We start from the raw sequence: 19,003 nt of genomic DNA on the forward strand, positions 1-19,003 counted from the left end.
TGGGAATTTCCGTAGTTGTCATCCAGATTACGCACTTGCACAGTATGCTTTGCCCAATTGCGGGCAAAGACGAAAAACATTAGTGCACATGCGCCGGTGAACTATGTCCCGGAAGTATTTAGCTGCCATTTCTGTGTTCCAGAACATAGTTCACCGGCACATGCGCACTAATGCTTTTCGGCTTTGCCCTCAGTTGGGCAAAGCATACTGTGCACGCTCAATTGGATATTGCAATGCGCATGCGGGTAATCTGGATGACAACTATGGAAATTCCCAAAAAGATTGCATACAGCTGCCAAGGAGGGGTGGAGGAAAGGAGCCAAAACACCGCCCATCGGACCGGACACAGCTCATTTACGTACCATACCAAATTGAGGCGACAGACTCCCTTTAAATTCAATCCACCCAATTGTTATCTCCACCACATCATCTGTGTGAGAGTGTGGGGAAGGTGATTTGATGGACAGACGTGACTGGCAGTAGGAGGGGACAGTTTGTACAGGGGAGACGGAGATTAACAGGATAGAAGGGCGACAGCTAGGAAAGGCAGGATAGAAGGGTGTAGTACTGGAGAGTGACCACAAGATGGCAGGGGAGAGTAGTGTAGGACTGAACAACAGCTTATGGCTCAGATACGCTTAGTCATGGGGGGCGGGGAGATAGGAGCCCGGGTGGGAAATTCCCCTGTGAGAGAGGGGATATATAGAAGTAGGCGGGGCTCCAGGAGAGATTAGTCCAGGGAGGAGCTCAACAGAGGAAGACAAAAGACGGAGACAGAGAAGAGCTCGACCAGGGGACTGATCGGAGAGGACAGTCAGGGGGGTGGCCCTGACCCGACGGACCGCAGGACAGACGAGAAGAGACAGTCAGGGGTGGCCCTGACCCAACGGACCGCAGGACAGATGAGGCCCCGGGGGTACCGATTGGAAGACGACCTCGGGCAGGTGAAGCGCTGGGGGTAGATTGGTCTAGGACAGCCCCCAGTGAAAGATCCCCGAGGTGCGTTACTGCGACTGGAGCTAAGGACTAGGTACCCGGGCCTGGAAACAGAGTGGTGTAAAGAAGCTGCGGTGCGTGTTTGGTGGTCCTCAGGATGACGGCGAAATAAACCTGGAACTGTTACAACTGGATTCCGTCTCAGTCTCGTCTGTGCCTCGTCTGGTAAGCAGTGGTCCACCCCCCAAGTCCGGCCCCCTACCACAAGAGGATTCTGGAGGTCCCCATACTCATTAGCCAGCCAGTCCCAAGCCATCAGGTTTGGACAACTTTTATATAATATGTATGGGGGCAATAAGGCTGACCTTATGTATCGGATAAATATCTTCTGATTAAAAGATGCACATAAAACTATTGTCTGAAACTGACCTTATGTATTGTGTAATCTGGACTTCATTGTAATTTTTTTTTATCAGTAGGGATTAGCTAATTAAATTGCAGGCCCTTTGTCCAGTGGTCGCAGCTGTGGTCTGCCAGATGGGAGCGCTGTAAAGCCCCTCCAAACTACCAGAATCCCCAGTGCCTCTTCTAACTTGTAGTCTTGAAGGGACGTCATCGTTGTAAGGTGATATATATGTATATAGGTGGGCACCACGGAAAATATGACATGAATATGATAACTGGGTGTAACACTGTGCCAAGTAGATTAAATGAAAAAAAAGGGAGAAAAGAGACACAGGATAACATGCACGCAACAGCAAAATGTCCATGTGAAAAAAGGCTTTTATTGACATACAATAGCTAGAGAGATCCAAGTGTACAATAAAAACAATTAAAAACCACAAATGAAACAAAAGTGGGGAGGTGGAGAACACATGCAGTATACAAAGGAAGAAATGTTTATGTAAATAAGTGTTTCAAAAAAAATGCATTCACAACAATGCCCTCTATCACCATATAATATGCATAAATTGTTTAGTATAAACATACGGACAATTTGCAGCAATAAAGTCCAATCAATCTAATAGTCACTTGTAGGTATGTAAACAATCCAAATGATTACCATGCAAGTCCATAGATGAGAGAAGGCAATTGCTGGATCACATGAAAATTACCTAAGCATACTCACACTGCCCACAGAACCCAACGCGTGTCGCTGCTAACCTGCAGCTTCGTCAGGGGAAGTATGGCTATTGTATGTCAATAAAAGCCTTTTTTCACATGGACATTTTGCTGTTGCGTGCATGTTATCCTGTGTCTCTTTTCTCCTTTTTTTTCATCGTTGTAAGGTGACACATTCAAAACCTCGTGCCAGGCCTACTAATCAGAACAGGTTTCACGGATTCAGGCAAGTAGAAGGTGATCCGTATGGTTCTCATCCGGAAGACATAGTCTCCTGCTAATCAATTTGGTCATCTCTAATCACTAGTAAAGCGCATGACTATTGACTGTGATTTAATATCTTAATCCAGGGTGTGTGACACTCAGGCTATGTTCACATGTTGCGTTTTTGCTGCATTTTTTTTTTCTGCATGCAAAACCTGCTCTCTTGGCAGTAAAGAAGCAGCTTACAAAAATCAGGTTTTGCTATGTTTTTTTGATGAATATTTGCTGCTTTTTAGTTGTCATGTACAGTGATATGTTAAAGTTTGGGCACCCCTATTAATGTTAACCTTTTTTCTTTATAACAATTTTGTTTTTTGCAACAGCTATTTCAGTTTCATATATCTAATAGCTGATGGACTCAGTTATATTTCTGGATTCAAATGAGATTTATTGTACTAACAGAAAATGTGCAATCTGCATTTAAACAAAATTTGATCGGTGCAAAAGTATGGGCACCCTTATCATTTTCTTGATTTGAACACTCCTAACTACTTTTTACTGACTTATTGAAGCACTAAATTGGTTTTGTAACCTCAATGAGCTTTGAACTTCATAGCCAGGTGTATCAAATCATGAGAAAAGGTATTTAAGGTGGCCACTTGCAAGTAGTTCTCCTATTTGATTCTCCTATGAAGAGTGGCATCATGGGCTCCTCAAAACAACTCTCAAATGATCTGAAAACAAAGATTATTCAGCATAGCTTTTCGGGGGAAGGACACAAAAAGTTGTCTCAGAGATTTAACCTGTCAGTTTCCACTGTGAGGAACATAGTAAGAAAATGGAAGAACACAGGTACAGTTCTTGTTAAGCCCAGAAGTGGCAGGCCAAGAAAAATATCAGAAAGGCAGAGAAGAAGAATGCTGAGAACAGTCAAGGACAATCCACAGACCACCTCCAAAGACCTGCAGCATCATCTTGCTGCAGATGGTGTCACTGTGCATCGGTCAACAATACAGCGCACTTTGCACAAGGAGAAGCTGTATGGGAGAGTGATGCGAAAGAAGCCATTTCTGCAAGCACGCCACAAACAGAGTCGCCTGAGGTATGCAAAAGCACATTTGGACAAGCCAGTTACATTTTGGAAGAAGGTCCTGTGGACTGATGAAACAAAGATTGAGTTGTTTGGTCATACAAAAAGGCGTTATGCATGGAGGCTAAAAACCACAGCATTCCAAGAAAAACACTTGCTACCCACAGTAAAATTTGGTGGAGGTTCCATCATGCTTTGGGGCTGTGTGGCCAATGCCGGCACCGGGAATCTTGTTAAAGTTGAGGGTCGCATGGATTCAACTCAGTATCAGCAGATTCTTGACAATAATGTGCAAGAATCAGTGACGAAGTTGAAGTTACGCAGGGGATGGATATTTCAGCAAGACAATGATCCAAAACACCGCTCCAAATCTACTCAGGCATTCATGCAGAGGAACAATTACAATGTTCTGGAATGGCCATCCCAGTCCCCAGACCTGAATATCATTGAACATCTGTGGGATGATTTGAAGCGGGCTGTCCATGCTCAGCGACCATCAAACTTAACTGAACTGGAATTGTTTTGTAAACAGGAATGGTCACAAATACCTTCATCCAGGAACTCATTAATAGCTACAGAAATCGACTAGAGTCTGTTATTTTTGCAAAAGGAGGATCTACGAAATATTAATGTCACTTTTATGTTGAGGTGCCCATAGTTTTGCACCGGTCAAATTTTGTTTAAACGCAGATTGCATTTTCTGTTAGTACAATAAACCTCATTTGAATCCAGAAATATAACTGAGTCCATGAGTTATTAGATATATGAAACTGAAATAGCTGTTGCAAAAACCAAAATTGTTATAAAGCAAAAAGGTTAACCTTAATAGGGGTGCCCAAATTTTAACATATGACTGTACATGCTAATAAAGTTTAGTGCCCTCAAAAAAATCATGATGCAACTTCCTTAAGGTTTTTGCACTAAAAATGCATCAAAACCTGATATTTCTGTTTTTGCTGCGCTTTTGCTCCATTTTTGCATTTACTCATTGCTTTCTATGGATGAAAAAACGCTGCAAAAACCTTGAAAGAAATGACATGCTGCGGTTTGCAGAAAAGCAGAAGTTTTCCTAATCAGTCAGGAAAAAAAACAATATGTGGGCATGAGATTTCTGTTATCTCATAGGTTTTGCTGGTACTGTAAAGCGCAGCTTAACCCCCGGGCCATTTTCTGTTTTTGCGTTTTTGTTTTTTGCTTCTCTTCTTCCCAGAGCTATAACTTTTTTATTTTTCGGTCATTATGGCCATGTGAGGACTTGGTTTTGTGAGACAAGTTGTACTTTTGAATGACACCAGAGACCACAGACACTAAACATGTATAGGTTCTTTTTTAATTAAGTGGTGAAAAAAGATTAAAAATTTGTTTTAAAAAAAATGTCGCCATTTTTGGTGATATGGGGCTGAGTGAGGGCTTATGTTTTGCTCGCTGAGCTGACGGTTTTATTGATGCAATTTGGTGTAGATAAAATGTTTTCATTGCCCATTATTGCATTTTATTGCAATGTAGCAGTGACTAAAAAAACATAGTTCTGGTGTTTTTAATTTTTTCTCATTACGCTGTTTATTGATCGGGTTCTTTTTTATTTTGATAGATGATGCCAAATATGTGCATATTTTGATTTGTTATTGTTTTATTTTGAATGGGGCGAAAGGGGGGTGATTTGAAGTTTTATATATTTTTTATTTTAATATTTTTAAAAACTTTTTTTACTTTTGGCATGCTTCAATAGTCTCCTTGGGAGACTAGAAACTTCTGCATTTTGATTGCCTCTGGTACACACAGGCGATGATCAGATTGCCTGTGTGTAGCAAAAATGCTCACTTGCTATGAGCGCTGACCATAGGGCGGCACTCATAGCAATCTGGCAATGACAACTGCAGACCTCTGGCTGTCATGCCGACCCATCGGTGACCCGCGATCATGTAACGAGGTCACCGTTGGGCAGGATTAGCAGTGCGCTTCCGGTAAGCGTGAGTTAAATGCCGCTGTCTGAAATTTACAGCAGCATTTAACTAGTTAACAGCTGTGGGTGGATCACAATTCCACCGGCAGCTGTTGTGGGCACATGTCACCTGAATAGATCAGCTGTCTTGTGCCTGGAAAGGGGTGGGCTCCGATGCTGAGCCCGCACCAAACGGGGAATCCAACATGTGCGTTCTATTACGACACATCGGAAAGGGGTTAACATTTGCATAAAAACCGCAGCAAAAACACAACCTGTGGACATAGCCTTATTGTCTCTGCTCATGTTTGCCACAATGAGGGAACCCACTCAGGCAAATTGTTCTGTATGGTAAGCTGATGTCTGGCCAAATTACCTTATGACTTTGTGATTTATAATGGAACCTGACTACAAAACAAAATATAATTAGAAAAATGTCCTATAAAGACACAAAACATCTTAATCAGTAGTCAAAGGGAACCTGTTGGCAGGACTGTGCCGAGTAGCCTACAGACAGTGTCAGGCTGACGCCGTTATACTGATTAAAATGATATCTTGGTTGATGAAATCCGTCTTGTGGTTGTTGTTTAATCTTTATTTTAGTTTTGAGTTAATGATTTGCTTGTGCTTAGGGGGGCCTGTGGGGGTGGGGTCTTTATGTGGTGCTCTGCTTAGCTATTCATCCAAGGTATCATTTGAATTTGTATAATGGCATCAACCTGACACTGTAGGTTACTCAGCACAATCTTGCTGACAGGTTCCCTTTAAAGAAGTCCACTACTCTTGGACCCGATAAAATAAAAAAGCTTCTATTCACCTGCCGTGTCGGCGTCTTTCCCTCGGTGTCGGCACTCGCTCGCTCCAGGGCTCCCGTGCAGTTGTTGTGACTCATGAACCCGGCGTGCAATCAGTGCTGGTGTTACTGTCCCTGTCTTCGGACAAATTGAACATGAAGAGGAAGTCAAGGTGGGAGCGGATCTCAGACTTCCTCTTCATGTTCAATTTGTCTGAAGTCGGGGACAGTGACACTAGCACTGATTGTGCGCCGGGGTCATGGGCGGACATACCGCCGGTTCAACCGGTGTATTGCACGGGGGCATGTGTGTGTAGGTGGAGAAGGCCATGATGGGGTGATGGGGAGAAGGCCATGATGGAGGTGATGGCGAGAAGGCCATGATGGAGGTGATAATAATAATAATCTTTATTTTTATATAGCGCTAACATATTCCGCAGCGCTTTACAATTTGCACATATTATCATCACTGTCCCCAATGGGGCTCACAATCTAAATTCCCTATCAGTATGTCTTTAGAATGGATGAAGGAGAAGGCCACGATGGAGGTGATGGTGAGGAGGCCACGATGGGGGTGATGGGGAGAAGGCCATGATGGGGGTGATGGGGAGAAGGCCATGATGGGGATGGAAGGGGAAGAGGAAATGATGGAAGTGGTGGAAAGGGCAATGATGGGGTGGGGGAGAAGGCAATGATGGTGGTAGTGGAAAAGACAATGATGGGAGTGATGGGGAAGGAGGCAATGATGGGGTGGTGGAGGAGAAGGCAATGATGGAGGTGGTGGAAAGGGCAATGATGGGGTGGCAGGGGAGAAGGCAATGATATAGATGGGAAAGAGGGCAATGATGGGGTGGGGGTGAGGACAATAATGGGATGTGGGGAGAGGAGGACAATGAGGGGTTTAGGGGATTGGGATGGGAGGAAGGGGGACTTCTAATGGACTTAGGAACAGGGGGAGGTGGAGGAAGACATTATTATTGCTTATTATGTCTAACACAGTCCCTTAGTATATAGTGTACTCACTTATGTCTAACACAGTCCCTTAGCATATAGTATATGTACTTATTATGTATAACACAGTCCCTTAGCATATAGTGTACTCACTAATTCTGTATAACACCATCCTTAGTTACATAGTTTCCTCTTTTATTATGTATAACACCGTCCCTTATTACCTACCATCCTCTCTAGTTATATATGGTGCCGTCCCTTATTATATAGCTTCCTCTGCTGTTATGTATAGTGCTGTCTCTTACATAATGTATTTTTGTTAATTTTGTTATTAACAGTGCCCTCTTTTATTACAAAGTCCCCTCTCTTTTTAGATATAAAATGACTACTGATGGAGGAGCCGGTGACCAGACTACCAGTCCATCATCTCCTCCATTAGAAAGGAAGCTTTCCTAGGGATCCTCTCCAGTTCCCTCAGGTTGAATGGTGAACATTGGTGGACAGCCATTTTCAGGTCTCTCCAGAGATACTCAATAGGGTTTAGGTCAGGGCTCTGGTTGGGCTAGTCTAGAATGGTCACAGAGTTGTTCTGAAGCCTCTCCTTTGTTATTTTAGCTGTGTGCTTAGGGTCATTGTCTTGTTGGAAGGTGAACCTTCGGCCAAGTCTGAGTTCCAGAGCACTCTGGAAGATGTTTTCATCCAGTATAACTCTGTACTTGGCCGCATTCATGTTTCCTTCAATTACAACCAGTCGTCCTGTCCCTGCAGCTGAAAAACACCCTCATAGCTGATGCTGCCACCACCATGTTTCACTGTTGTGATAGTATTGGGCAGGTCATGAGCAGTGCCTGGTTTTCTCCACACATACCACTTAGAATTATCACCAAAAAGCTCTATCTTCATCTCATCAGACCACAGAATCTTATTTACAGTGGTTTGGGAGTCCTTCCTGTATTTTTTAGCAAACTATGCAGGCTTTCATATGTCTTGCTCTGAAAAGAGGCTTCTGTCGGGCCACTCTGCCATAAAGGCCCGACGAGTGGAGGGCTGCAGTGATAGTTGACTTTGTGAAACTTTCTCCCTTCTCCCTACTGCATCTGTGGAGCTCAGCGACAGCTATCTTGGGATACTTATTTACCTTTCTCACCAAGGCTCTTCTCCCACGATTGCTCAGTTTGGCTGGACGGCCAGGTCTAGGAAGACTTCTGGTGGTCCCAAATTTCTTCTTCTTAAGGATTATGGAGGCCACTGTGCTCTTAGGAACCTTGAGTACTGCAGAAATTGTTTTGTAACCTTGGTCAGATATGTGCCTTGCCACAATTCTGTTTCTGAGCTCCTTGGCCAGTTCATTTGACCTCATGATTCTCATTTGGTCTGACATGCACTGTGAGCTGTGAGGTCTTATATAGACAGGTGTGTCCAGGACAGGTGCCAAGTCCTGCTGGAGAATTAAATTTCCATCTCCAAAATGCTTGTCGGCAGAGGGAAGCATGAAGTGCTCTAAAATTTCCTGGTAGACGGCCGCTACTACTTGGGCCTTGATAAAACACAGTGTACCTACACCAGCAGATGACATGACTCCCCAAACCATCACTGATTGTGGAAACTTCACACTAGACCTCAAGCAGCTTGGATTGTCTGTCTTTCCATTCTTCCTCCAGACTCTGGGACGTTGATTTCCAAGGTCCAGTGTGAAGTTTCCACAATCAGTGATGGTTTGGGAAGCCATGTCATCTGTTGGTGTATGTCCACTGTGTTTTATCAAGACCAAAGTCAGCGCAGCCGTCTACCAGGAAATATTAAGAGAACTTCTTGCTTCCCTCTGCCAACAAGCTTTTTGGAGATGGAAATTTCATTCTCCAGCAGGACTTGGCACCTGTCCACACTGCCAAAAGTACCAATAACTGGTTTAAAAACAACAGTATCACTGTGCTTGATTGGCCAGCAAACTCACCTGACCTTAACCCCATAGAGAATCTATGGTGTATTGTCAAGGGGAAGATGAGAGACATCAGACCCCACAATGCAGACAAGATGAATGCTGCTATCAAAGCAACCTGGGCTTCCATAACACCTCAGCAGTGCCACAGGCTGATCGCCTCCATGCCACGCCACATTGATGCAGTAATTAATGCCAAAGGAGCCCTGACCAAGAATTGATTGCATTTACTGAATGCACATTTCAGTAGGCCGTTTCAGATTTTAAAATCCTTTTTCAAGCTGGTGTTATAAAGTATTCTAATTTACTGAGATAATAACTTTTGGGTTTTCATTGGCTGTAAGCCATAATCATCAACATGTACAGAAATAAACACTTGAAATAGATCACTCTGTTTGTAATGACTCAATATAATGAGTTTCACTTTTTGTATTGAAGAGCTGAAATAAATTACGGTAATTTTCTTATATTCTAATTATGTGAGATGCACCTGTAGCATGTTCCTCATTCTGGCCCTGAAACAGTAATTTAGTCCCTCATCCTGGCCCCCTTTATTTAATAATCTTGCCCAGCCTGGCCCCCTTTTTTATAATATGTCCCAGCCTGGTCCTCTATGTCCCTTGTCCAGCTAGGCCCCCAGATATCCATCCTGCCCCCCAGCTATACATCCTGTCCTCCATATGTCCTTCTTGGTCCCTTGTTCTGGCCCCCTATATACCGTATATGTGTGGCGCCCCTGAGGCTCAGTCGCCACAGAGGTACTGCACCTTCTCCTAAGGTGTGGTGCCCCACCATCCAGGTAGGTTGGAGGCTCCTGACCACGCTCCAACACTCGCACCCCACACAATAGAGCAGTTCAGCAAAACCACATTGTGGCTCCTTGCTTAGAGAGAAGCAGAGCACCTTTGGTGGTTCCCTGCTTGGAACACTAGACGTGCTGGGAGGTGGGTGGAGTTCAGAATATATATATATATATATATATGAGCGGGATGGTTTAGGATTACAGGTCATTCAGTCAGTCAGTGAGTGAGTCTGAGAGAGGAAGCCACTCGGGACCCCTATATATCCATCCTAGACCCCCATATACACACGTGGTCAAAATTGTTGGCACCCCTCGTTTAATTACATAAAAACCCATAATGGTGACAGAAATAACTTGAATCTGACAAAAGTAATAATAAATCAAAAATCTATGAAAATGAACAAATGAAAGTCAGACATTGCTTTTCAACCATGCTTCCACAGAATTTAAAAAAAAATCATGAAATAGGCCTGGACAGAAATGATGGTACCCTTAACTTAATATTTTGTTGCACAACCTTTTGAGGCAATCACTGCAATCAAACCCTTCCTGTAACTGTCAATGAGACTTCTGCACCTCTGGACAGGTCCTGGCTTCATGCACAGAGAGAGGACAAAAAAAAAAAAAAAAAAAAAAAAAAAAAAAGATTCTTCTTACCTTCCTGCGCTCCCAGCACCGTCCTCCTCCTCTGCAGGTCCAGCACAAACAGTAACCACCGATCGACCAAACCGCTGCACGACCAGCTCTACCCTCGCCTACTGTATTATCACCCACCCCTTGTAGATTGTGAGCCTTCGCGGGCAGGGTCCTCTCTCCTCCTGTACCAGTTATGACTTGTATTGTTTAACATTATTGTACTTGTTTTTATTATGTATACCCCTCCTTACATGTAAAGCGCCATGGAATAAATGGCGCTATAACAATAAAAAATAATAATAATAAACATAATGAAATGGCCGCCGACCTAGCAGAGGCTGGCGGCTAATGTGCGCACGTCGTATGTGGCGCATGACACTGACTGTGCGGCTCTTAGATACCCGCTGTTTACATTGGAAACCAGCATCCAGCGTCGCTGATTACTGGTTTCTTGCTGCCACACGCAGCGATGCGTGCTGGCCAGCGGGAGACCTGCGATCAAAAAACGGCCCAGGACGATGGAGCGCGATCAGCGATACCGGGCAGGGGGGCCGGTCACTGATCCCCGTCACACCCAGCGATATCGCTGGAGAGATCGCTGTGGCGTCACAAAATCAGCAATCTCGCTGTGTGTGATGGGGCCTTTACACGTGATGGGAAAGATGTGGGCTCACCCCCGGAGCCCAAATCAAACGGAGGGAGGCCGACGTCGGTGTACTATTACACCTGACGTCAGAAAGGGGTTAAAATCATTTTTCAAGCTGGTGTTATAAAGTATTCTAATTTACTGAGATAATGACTTTTGGGTTTTCATTGGCTGTAAGCCATAATCATCAACATGTACAGAAATAAATCACTCTGAATGTAATGACTCTATAGGAGTTTCACTTTTTGTATTGAAAATCTGAAATAAATTAACTCTTTGATGACATTGTAAGTTTGAGAGAAGCACCCTAATAATAGTGGCTGGAGTGAGGTGCAGGCTATGCCCTGGCATGTTCCTGCCAGTCATTCTGCCGGCTGTTCCTGTGTGCTGTGAGGTAAAGGCTGGGGAGGGGGAAGAGGAAGGCAGGGCTCCATGAGAACCAAATCGGAGGAAACGAAACTAGCAGTCAGTGACTGAGTGAATAAGCGGTGACAGAAGTAATTCAGGAGAGGACGAGCCGCTAGAGAAGGTAATGTAATGGAGGCACATGGCCAAGGGCTCCAGGGAGTAATGTATGTAGTATGTCATGTCTGTGGTCTTGTAATTATTAACTACAGACACGGAGAAACCACGTCATGCCGTCTTTATCAGGATATTGGAATAATGACGGCTATAAATCAGATGTCCCATGTGAAAAGATTGCCAATGGCTGGATTTATACAGGCAGTATCCTATTCAGCGCTGCCTATGTGTATGACCAGCAGGGGGCACTGTGCAGAGGCCATGCTCTCAGCCATTCTGGTCTTCTGCCTCTCACAAGATTTCACTTCTATTATCATGAAGGAAAGGAAACCCCCTTTGTGGAAACACCGCGCCTTCCAGCAAAGCTGGACTAATGGCATTTTTCAATACCTGCTAACATTGTCCACCTTTGGTGCCTTTTTTGCACTAAAATGCATGTACTTAGAGCTATAAATGGTTTCTGCTGCTGGGGTTCATAAACAATGTTGCACTGTTTTGCCTTTATATGCTGTTAGGTTCAACTTTGAAGTGGTCTGTGGACATAAATCAGCTGAGAAGAGCTTAGAAAAAGACAGATAAGAGGTACAAACTCCCCATGAGACTGTTATAGCGGGGCTGACTGACAGGTTCTCAGTTTACTCATTCTGCAGCCGGCAATACATAGTGCAACACAGAGGCTATAGAAAGCAAGTGATGCAAAGTTTTTAATGGAACTCAATTGCAGAAATTATTTTTTTAGCCCCATTCCATAATTTATATACAAATTATATATAAAAAAAAAAAAAATTTCACCAAAGGTGGACAACCCCTAGAAACGGGGTTTCCAATAAGAGGCATATTGAAGCCAGACATACTAGATAGATATGACGGTCAGAGAAGTGCGCCTGCGCGGGTGCGCGATGCAGGGTCGTGTCATCCACAAGAAGCAAGCAGCAGGGCGGCGATAATAAGAAGGGAGGTGCTGGACCAAGACCAGTGATGCCTCAGACCGGACTGCCCCACAGGGGAGTAGAATAATAATTATTTTTCAGTTCTTCCAGCTCGGGTTGGGGGCTTATATACAGCATTATAGAATGCTGTTTATAAGCCCAGAAAGTTATGGTCGTATATTATATCGGCCAAAACTGCTGACAGGTTCGCTCTAATAATAAATCCACAACACATTCAACTTGAAAAACGCAGGAATTTTTAAATGTGTTAAAAAAAAAAGGGTGATACCTTTGGCTTAAAATGGACTTTTCACCAAATATCTCATGTAGCACTGGACACAATGTAATAGTGGTTACAGAGAATAAAACTTTTTTATTTCGAATCTCGCCTCTCAGTTGTGGAGATTAGGGATTAAAGTATTTGGCACCTAATAAGTTAACTTTTTTTCTTAAAAAGCATTCCCATCCAAATTGTATCCTCTTCATATACTGCAATCATCATATTATGTGACACTGTGTACAGAACAATTGCTCATTTTGCCTTTCTACCCAGTTAATTCTCTTTTTCATTAGGTCTATGGCATAGGGTAACTTGATTAAAAACTGACTAGCTGAATCCTTCTAAGGTCAATGTAGAAACAGGAGGTCAATTCTCTCTGCACAAGTCATCTGTCCCTGCAAAGTTCTATGGCAGGGGAGGAGGAAGCAGCATCAGGAGTTGAAGAGGGGAATGATAACTGCAGGGACAAGAGATTTCCTGTTTCTGCATAGAGCAGAGAAAAGGGAATAATTAACTGTGTAGAAAAGCAAAATGAACAATTATGTAAAAATCTATAAATAAAAAAATAAATAAACCGCTGCAAATCCAATTAGCTGTTAGTACATCACCATCAGAAAATAAGACGTGTCCGATATTTAAAATAATTGTTATGAAAAGGGGAACAAAATATACAAATTATTGCTGTGGTCCTTTTTTGTTCTAAAAAAATAAATGTGAAAAATAGATATTTATTTCCATTATTTTCACAAGACTTTTAAAGGGAACCTGTCAGCTGGATTGTGCTCAGTAACCTACAGACAGTGTCAGGTCGGCGCCGTTATACTGATTGCAATGATACCTTGGTTGATGAAATCCGTCTGGTGGTTGTTGTGTAATCTTTATTTTCAGTTTTGAGTTAATGAGATATGCTTGTGCCCCAGGGTGGTCTGTGGGGGGGGGGGGAGGTCTTCATGTGGTGCCCTGCTCAGGTATTCATATGCATGGCTTCTGACAGGTCACCACCGATCCTTCACTGCCCCCCCCCCCCCCCCGGGTTTACATAAATGATTATATTTAAAAAAAAAAAAAAATCCTATTCAGCAGGCAGGCACTGTAGCATGATTGCATGTATAATATGCATTTAATTATTTTATTTGCTGGTATAAATTTATTTGGAAGAAAAAAACCTACTGTCTCAAAATGGTGCCGTGCACGCCTGTACAGTAGCATCTATTGGCGATCTGATAGATGCTACTGCGCAGGCGTCGTTGGCGACATCTTGCTAGAGAAAAAAAAAATGTCTCCACTAAGATAGCGCCGGCGGCGCCTGAGCAGTAGCATCTATCAGATCGCCAATAGAGGCTACTGTACAGGCGTGCACGGCACCATTTTGAGACAGGTTTTTTTTTCTGAATAAATTTATGCCAGTGAATAAAAGTTAAATGCACACACGTGATCAGGATGCAGCGCAGGCGCCACCTGCTGAATGTGATTTTTTTCAATACATATAATATTCATTATATAAACTAGGGGGCAGGTCAGTGAGGGATCAGTAACCTGTCAGCAGTCATCATTATGAATAGCTAAGCAGAGCACCACATGCAGACCCCCGCAGGCCGTCCCGGAGCACGAGCATATCATTAATTCAAAACAGAAAATAAAAATTAAACAACCACAAGACGGATTTCATCAACCAAGGTGTCATTTTAATCAGTATAAGGGCTCCAACATGACAGTGTCTGTAGGTTACGGAGGACAATCCTGCTGACAGGTTCCCTTTAAATAATATAAAGCATAGGCCCCAGACATAAAAAAAAAAAAAATATATAATAATAATAATAATAATAATAATAATAATAATGCAAAAATTATTTGAATCAGAAACATTTTGAAAGGTTCTCTAACCCGTATGTACAAAACCTCCCCCCCAAAAATGTGCCTGGGCAGGCATGGGGGTAAATGACCTGGTACTGAACTGGTTGTGGCAAAGATGCTCATTATTTTGTAGACTTGACATGTTTCTATACTTTTAGCTACATGTGCAGAATATCTACCATTTACCATTGTGCAGTAGTCTGAATATATCAGTAATGACCTGCTCTAGTTCACATTTAAGTTACTGGTACACAGCAATATTCTGTTCAATATTTTGCACTTGCATTTGTAAGACAAAATCAGGAGTGGAACCAGAAATAGTGTAATGCTGACCTGGGCAAATTACGTCCTACTCCAGTCCATGGACTGGGACAGCCAAAGAACTGGAAATCATATGTAACTAAGTGGCAGTGTGGTGCTGGAGGCATTGCAGTCTGCTTGTGTGCAGTGTGTACCTGATCTGCATAGACACTTAAAAGCAGGTCAGGTGAACATGTCATGTTTAAGAATGAAGGGAAAGGCAGAGGGAAGGTGAGAGGGAGAACGGGTACAAGGCGAGGAGGGGAAGAAAAAAAAGAGAACATGATTGTATCAGAAATAAAGAGACATGACCATTTGAGTCATGTTAGAATAAGGGCTCATTCAGACTTCGTGAAAATCAGTCCGATCTCTGAAAGCGATGTACAGACTTGGCCATTGCTCTCCCAACTTTTTCCAAACCACATACATTTCCAGATTGTTTGACTACAGAGATACATAAAAATTGTGAACCATCTGGAAGTGTTTGTATATTATTTTCTAAGAGCACTTCCAGGACTTAAGGCCCCGTCACACTAAGCGACTCACCAGCGATCCAGACACCGATATGAAGGTGTCAGGATCGCTGGTAAGTCGCTATGTGATCGCTGGCTATCGCTGTAGAAAATAGTATCAAAATAAAAAATATAGTTATTCTCACCTTCCGACGTCCCGTTCAGCCATCCTGCCTCGCTCCACGCTCCGGTCCCAGTGATCCTTTGCACGAATGACCGCGAGATGTCACGGTCTCGCGGGATAACAAAGTCTCGCGGTCATTCTCGCAAAGGATCACTGGGACCGGAGCGTGGAGAGAGGCAGGATGGCTGAACGGGACATCGGAAGGTGAGAATAATTATATTTTTTTTAATTATTTTTTTACACCTGATCGCTGGTCTCCCGCCTGTCACACACAGTGATGTGTGCTGGCCAGCGGGAGACCAGCGACCAAAGAAATGTCCAGAGATTTCTTGCAGCGATCAGCGATACCGGCAGGGGGGCCGCTCGCTGATCGCTGTCACACACAGCGATCTCGCTGGTGAGATCGCTGTTACGTCATAAAAGTTGTGACTCAGCAGCGATCTCGCTACCGAGATTGCTTAGTGAGACGGGGCCTTTATTCATGTCACATATTGAACAACCCATGTGACTTTTTATCTACAGGTTTTTGACCATTTAAAATAATGAGTCCACCGGAAGGAAAACCTTCACAAAAGGCTATGCCAGGAAGAAGTCCTATACCTGCTGTGGACCACCCTCATAGCCCCTTGTCGGCTAGAAGATCACATCAAGGTAAAGCACTGGGAAAGCCTGGCCCATCTGTCAAAGTTCAAGAGCCACGCAGTGCCAGTGAGCCACCTAAAGTGCTCAACAGAAAAAGCGTCCATCCAACAACAAAAAGCACAGAAAGCCAAGAGTGTTCAAATGCTGAAAGAAGAGCAGCCACTGCCAAGTGTACACCAACCTCCAAAGAATCTGGGGGTCTCCCTCCAGTCCGTGATGTCCCTCTAAACCAAGGTAGGAGTTCATCTGTAGATTTCCTTCAAGATCATCTTACTCAGGGAGATATTTATAAAATTGAAAGAGAAACCCGTGGGCAACGAGACAACAAGAAGTGGCATTACTGGCGTAAGAACCGCATTACCGCCTCTTTAGCGCATCAAGTATCTCACAGTAAATTTGCTAATCAAAGAACGACTGATATTCCACAATCCTATCTGAAAGCTATACTGGGTTCCACACCCAGAGTGCAAACTACTGCCATGAGCTGGGGTATCAGGAATGAGAAAAAAGCTGTGAATTCCTACGAGAAACTGGCATCAATCAATAAAGGCAGAGAAGTGACGGTGGAAACATGTGGTTTATTTATTCACCCAACCAAAAACTGGCTGGCAGCAAGTCCTGATGGGATAGTGAAAGACAAGTGCACAGGAGAGACCCTAAATATTTTAGAGGTGAAGTGCCCGTATAAACACCGAGAGCACACAATACGTGACGCATGCAAAGACCGCAATTTCTGCTTAACCTTGAGTGGAGATTCTTATGCTCTGAAGCGACATCATGCCTATTTTACCCAGGTACAGTGCCAGATGGCTGTTTCGGGCATAAACGATGCAGACTTCGTTGTATACACCAAAATGGAGACTGCCATTGTCCCAGTGAAATTTGACCTAGATTTTTGGAAAGACACAGAACCAAAGCTGGAAAGATTCTATACGGAGGCAGTACTGCCTAATATAAAGCAGGGGGACATCCGCAAAGAAGATAAGGGTGTGTACACTCCAGAGGAATAACGAAGTGACCCATGATCGGCTGAGTGGTTACAACTGCCTAAGTTATCAGTCAGGCCAGTAACTGTAACAAGAGCAACATCCCATAACCTTTAGACGTTGGCTTTGGAATTGCTGTAATAGTGATATTAATCAATGACATTTAATTACATGTGAAATTGGAAAAAAAACACATCTATGTTTGGATACGAGTGAAAAATTATGATTTGCAACTTTAACTGGAAATGTAATATTAAAGTACACGTGTAAAATGCCGCCTTTTATTTTCCTTTGATATAGCCATCCTCTATTTAGCTGACCACTGACAGTCTCGATGAATATCAGAAGCAGTAAGCAGACTGACATTATTACTACAGATAGGTTCTTACACCCAGGTAAGCGCATACTGGGGAGCAGAGAGATGAGCTCTTGGCCACATAGAGGTGTGACTTCAGAGTAGAGGCATTGCAATGTTCAAAGATTAGCAGAATAGCAAATAGATACTCATCCCGGCCATCAAAAGTTACCAAGTTTGGTGGAATGTCAGGGCCAGAAATAAGTAGAGGGAAATTAAAAGCAATAATGCTGCCAGCATTGAAGGGAATCTGTCAGCAGGATCTTGTCATGTAATCTGAAGACAACATGAGTTAGGGGTTAAAACACAGAATACAATGATATGTCACATATCTGGCTGTGTGGTGTTGTTTACTTGCATTGAAAGTTTTATCACTTTGTGATTATTGCTCAGACTAATGAAGCCTGTGCCTCCTGGTCCAGTTCTGTTGCCTGTTATGATAAATAGCTCACTGTTCAGTGGGTATGGAAAGTATTCAGACCCCTTTAAATTTTTCGCTCTGTTTCATTGCAGCCATTTGGTAAATTTGAAAAAGTTCATTTTTTTTCTCATTAATGTACACTCTGCACCCCATCTTGACTGAAAAAAACCCAGCAATGTAGAAATTTTTGCAAATTTAATAAGAAAAACTGAAATATCACATGGTCATAGGTATTCAGACCCTTTGCTTAGAATTGAGTAGAAGCCACCCTTTTGAGCTAGAACAGTCATGAATCTACTTAGGAATGATCCAACAAGTTTTTCACACCTGGATTTGGGGATCCTCTGCCATTCTTCCTTGCAGATCCTCTCCTGGTCCGTTAGGTTGGATGGTAAACGTTTGTGGACAGCCATTTTCAGGTCTCTCCAGAGATGTTCAATTGGGTTTAGGTCAGGGCTCTGGCTGGGCCAGTCAAGAATGGTCACAGAGTTGTTCTGAAGCCACTCTTTTATTCTTTTAGCTGTGTGCTTAGGGTCATTGTCTGGTTGGAATGTGAACATTCGGCCAAGTCTGAGTTCCAGAGCACTCTGGAAGAGGTTTTCATCCAGGATCTCTCTGCACTTGGCCGCATTCATGTTTCCTTCAATTGCAACCGGTCATCCTGTCCCTGTAGCTGAAAAACACCCCCAAAGCATGATGCTTCCACCACGTTTCACTGTTGGGATTGTATTGGCTAGGTGATTAGCAGTGCCTGGTTTTCTCCACACAAGCCACTTAGAACTTTTTGGTGATAATTCTATCTTCATCTCATCAGACCAAAGAATCTTATTTCTCATAATCTGGGAGTCCTTCATTTGTGTTTTTTTTTTAGCAAACTCTATCCGGGCTTTAATTTGTCTGGCACTGAGGAAAGGCTTCCATCGGGCCACTCTGCCATAAAGGCCCAACAGGTGGAGGGCTGCAGTGATAGTTGACTTTGTGGAACTTTCTCCCAGCTCCCTACTGCATCTGTGGAGC

The 19,003-nt window shown here is 43.4% G+C and overlaps 1 protein-coding gene across 2 annotated transcripts; it reads left to right on the top strand.

Moving 5' to 3' along the window:
- Positions 1-11,459: 11,459 nt before the first annotated feature.
- On the top strand, positions 11,460-17,485 carry LOC141100645 (uncharacterized). 2 transcript variants are annotated; one of them, XM_073589257.1, is made up of 2 exons: positions 11,460-11,590; positions 16,105-17,485. In XM_073589257.1, exon 2 carries the CDS (start codon positions 16,125-16,127, stop codon positions 17,232-17,234), a length of 1,110 nt encoding a protein of 369 aa, XP_073445358.1. In that variant the 5' UTR covers positions 11,460-11,590; positions 16,105-16,124; the 3' UTR covers positions 17,235-17,485. The 2 variants fall into 2 exon arrangements, with proteins under 2 accessions (XP_073445358.1, XP_073445359.1); XM_073589258.1 differs by lacking the exon at positions 11,460-11,590 and adding an exon at positions 11,763-12,165.
- Positions 17,486-19,003: the final 1,518 nt, after the last annotated feature.

The sequence above is a fragment of the Dendrobates tinctorius genome, unplaced genomic scaffold (assembly GCF_039654945.1).
Source record: "Dendrobates tinctorius isolate UK_male_01 unplaced genomic scaffold, ASM3965494v1 ptg000107l, whole genome shotgun sequence".
NCBI classification, from domain to species: Eukaryota; Metazoa; Chordata; class Amphibia; order Anura; family Dendrobatidae; genus Dendrobates; species Dendrobates tinctorius.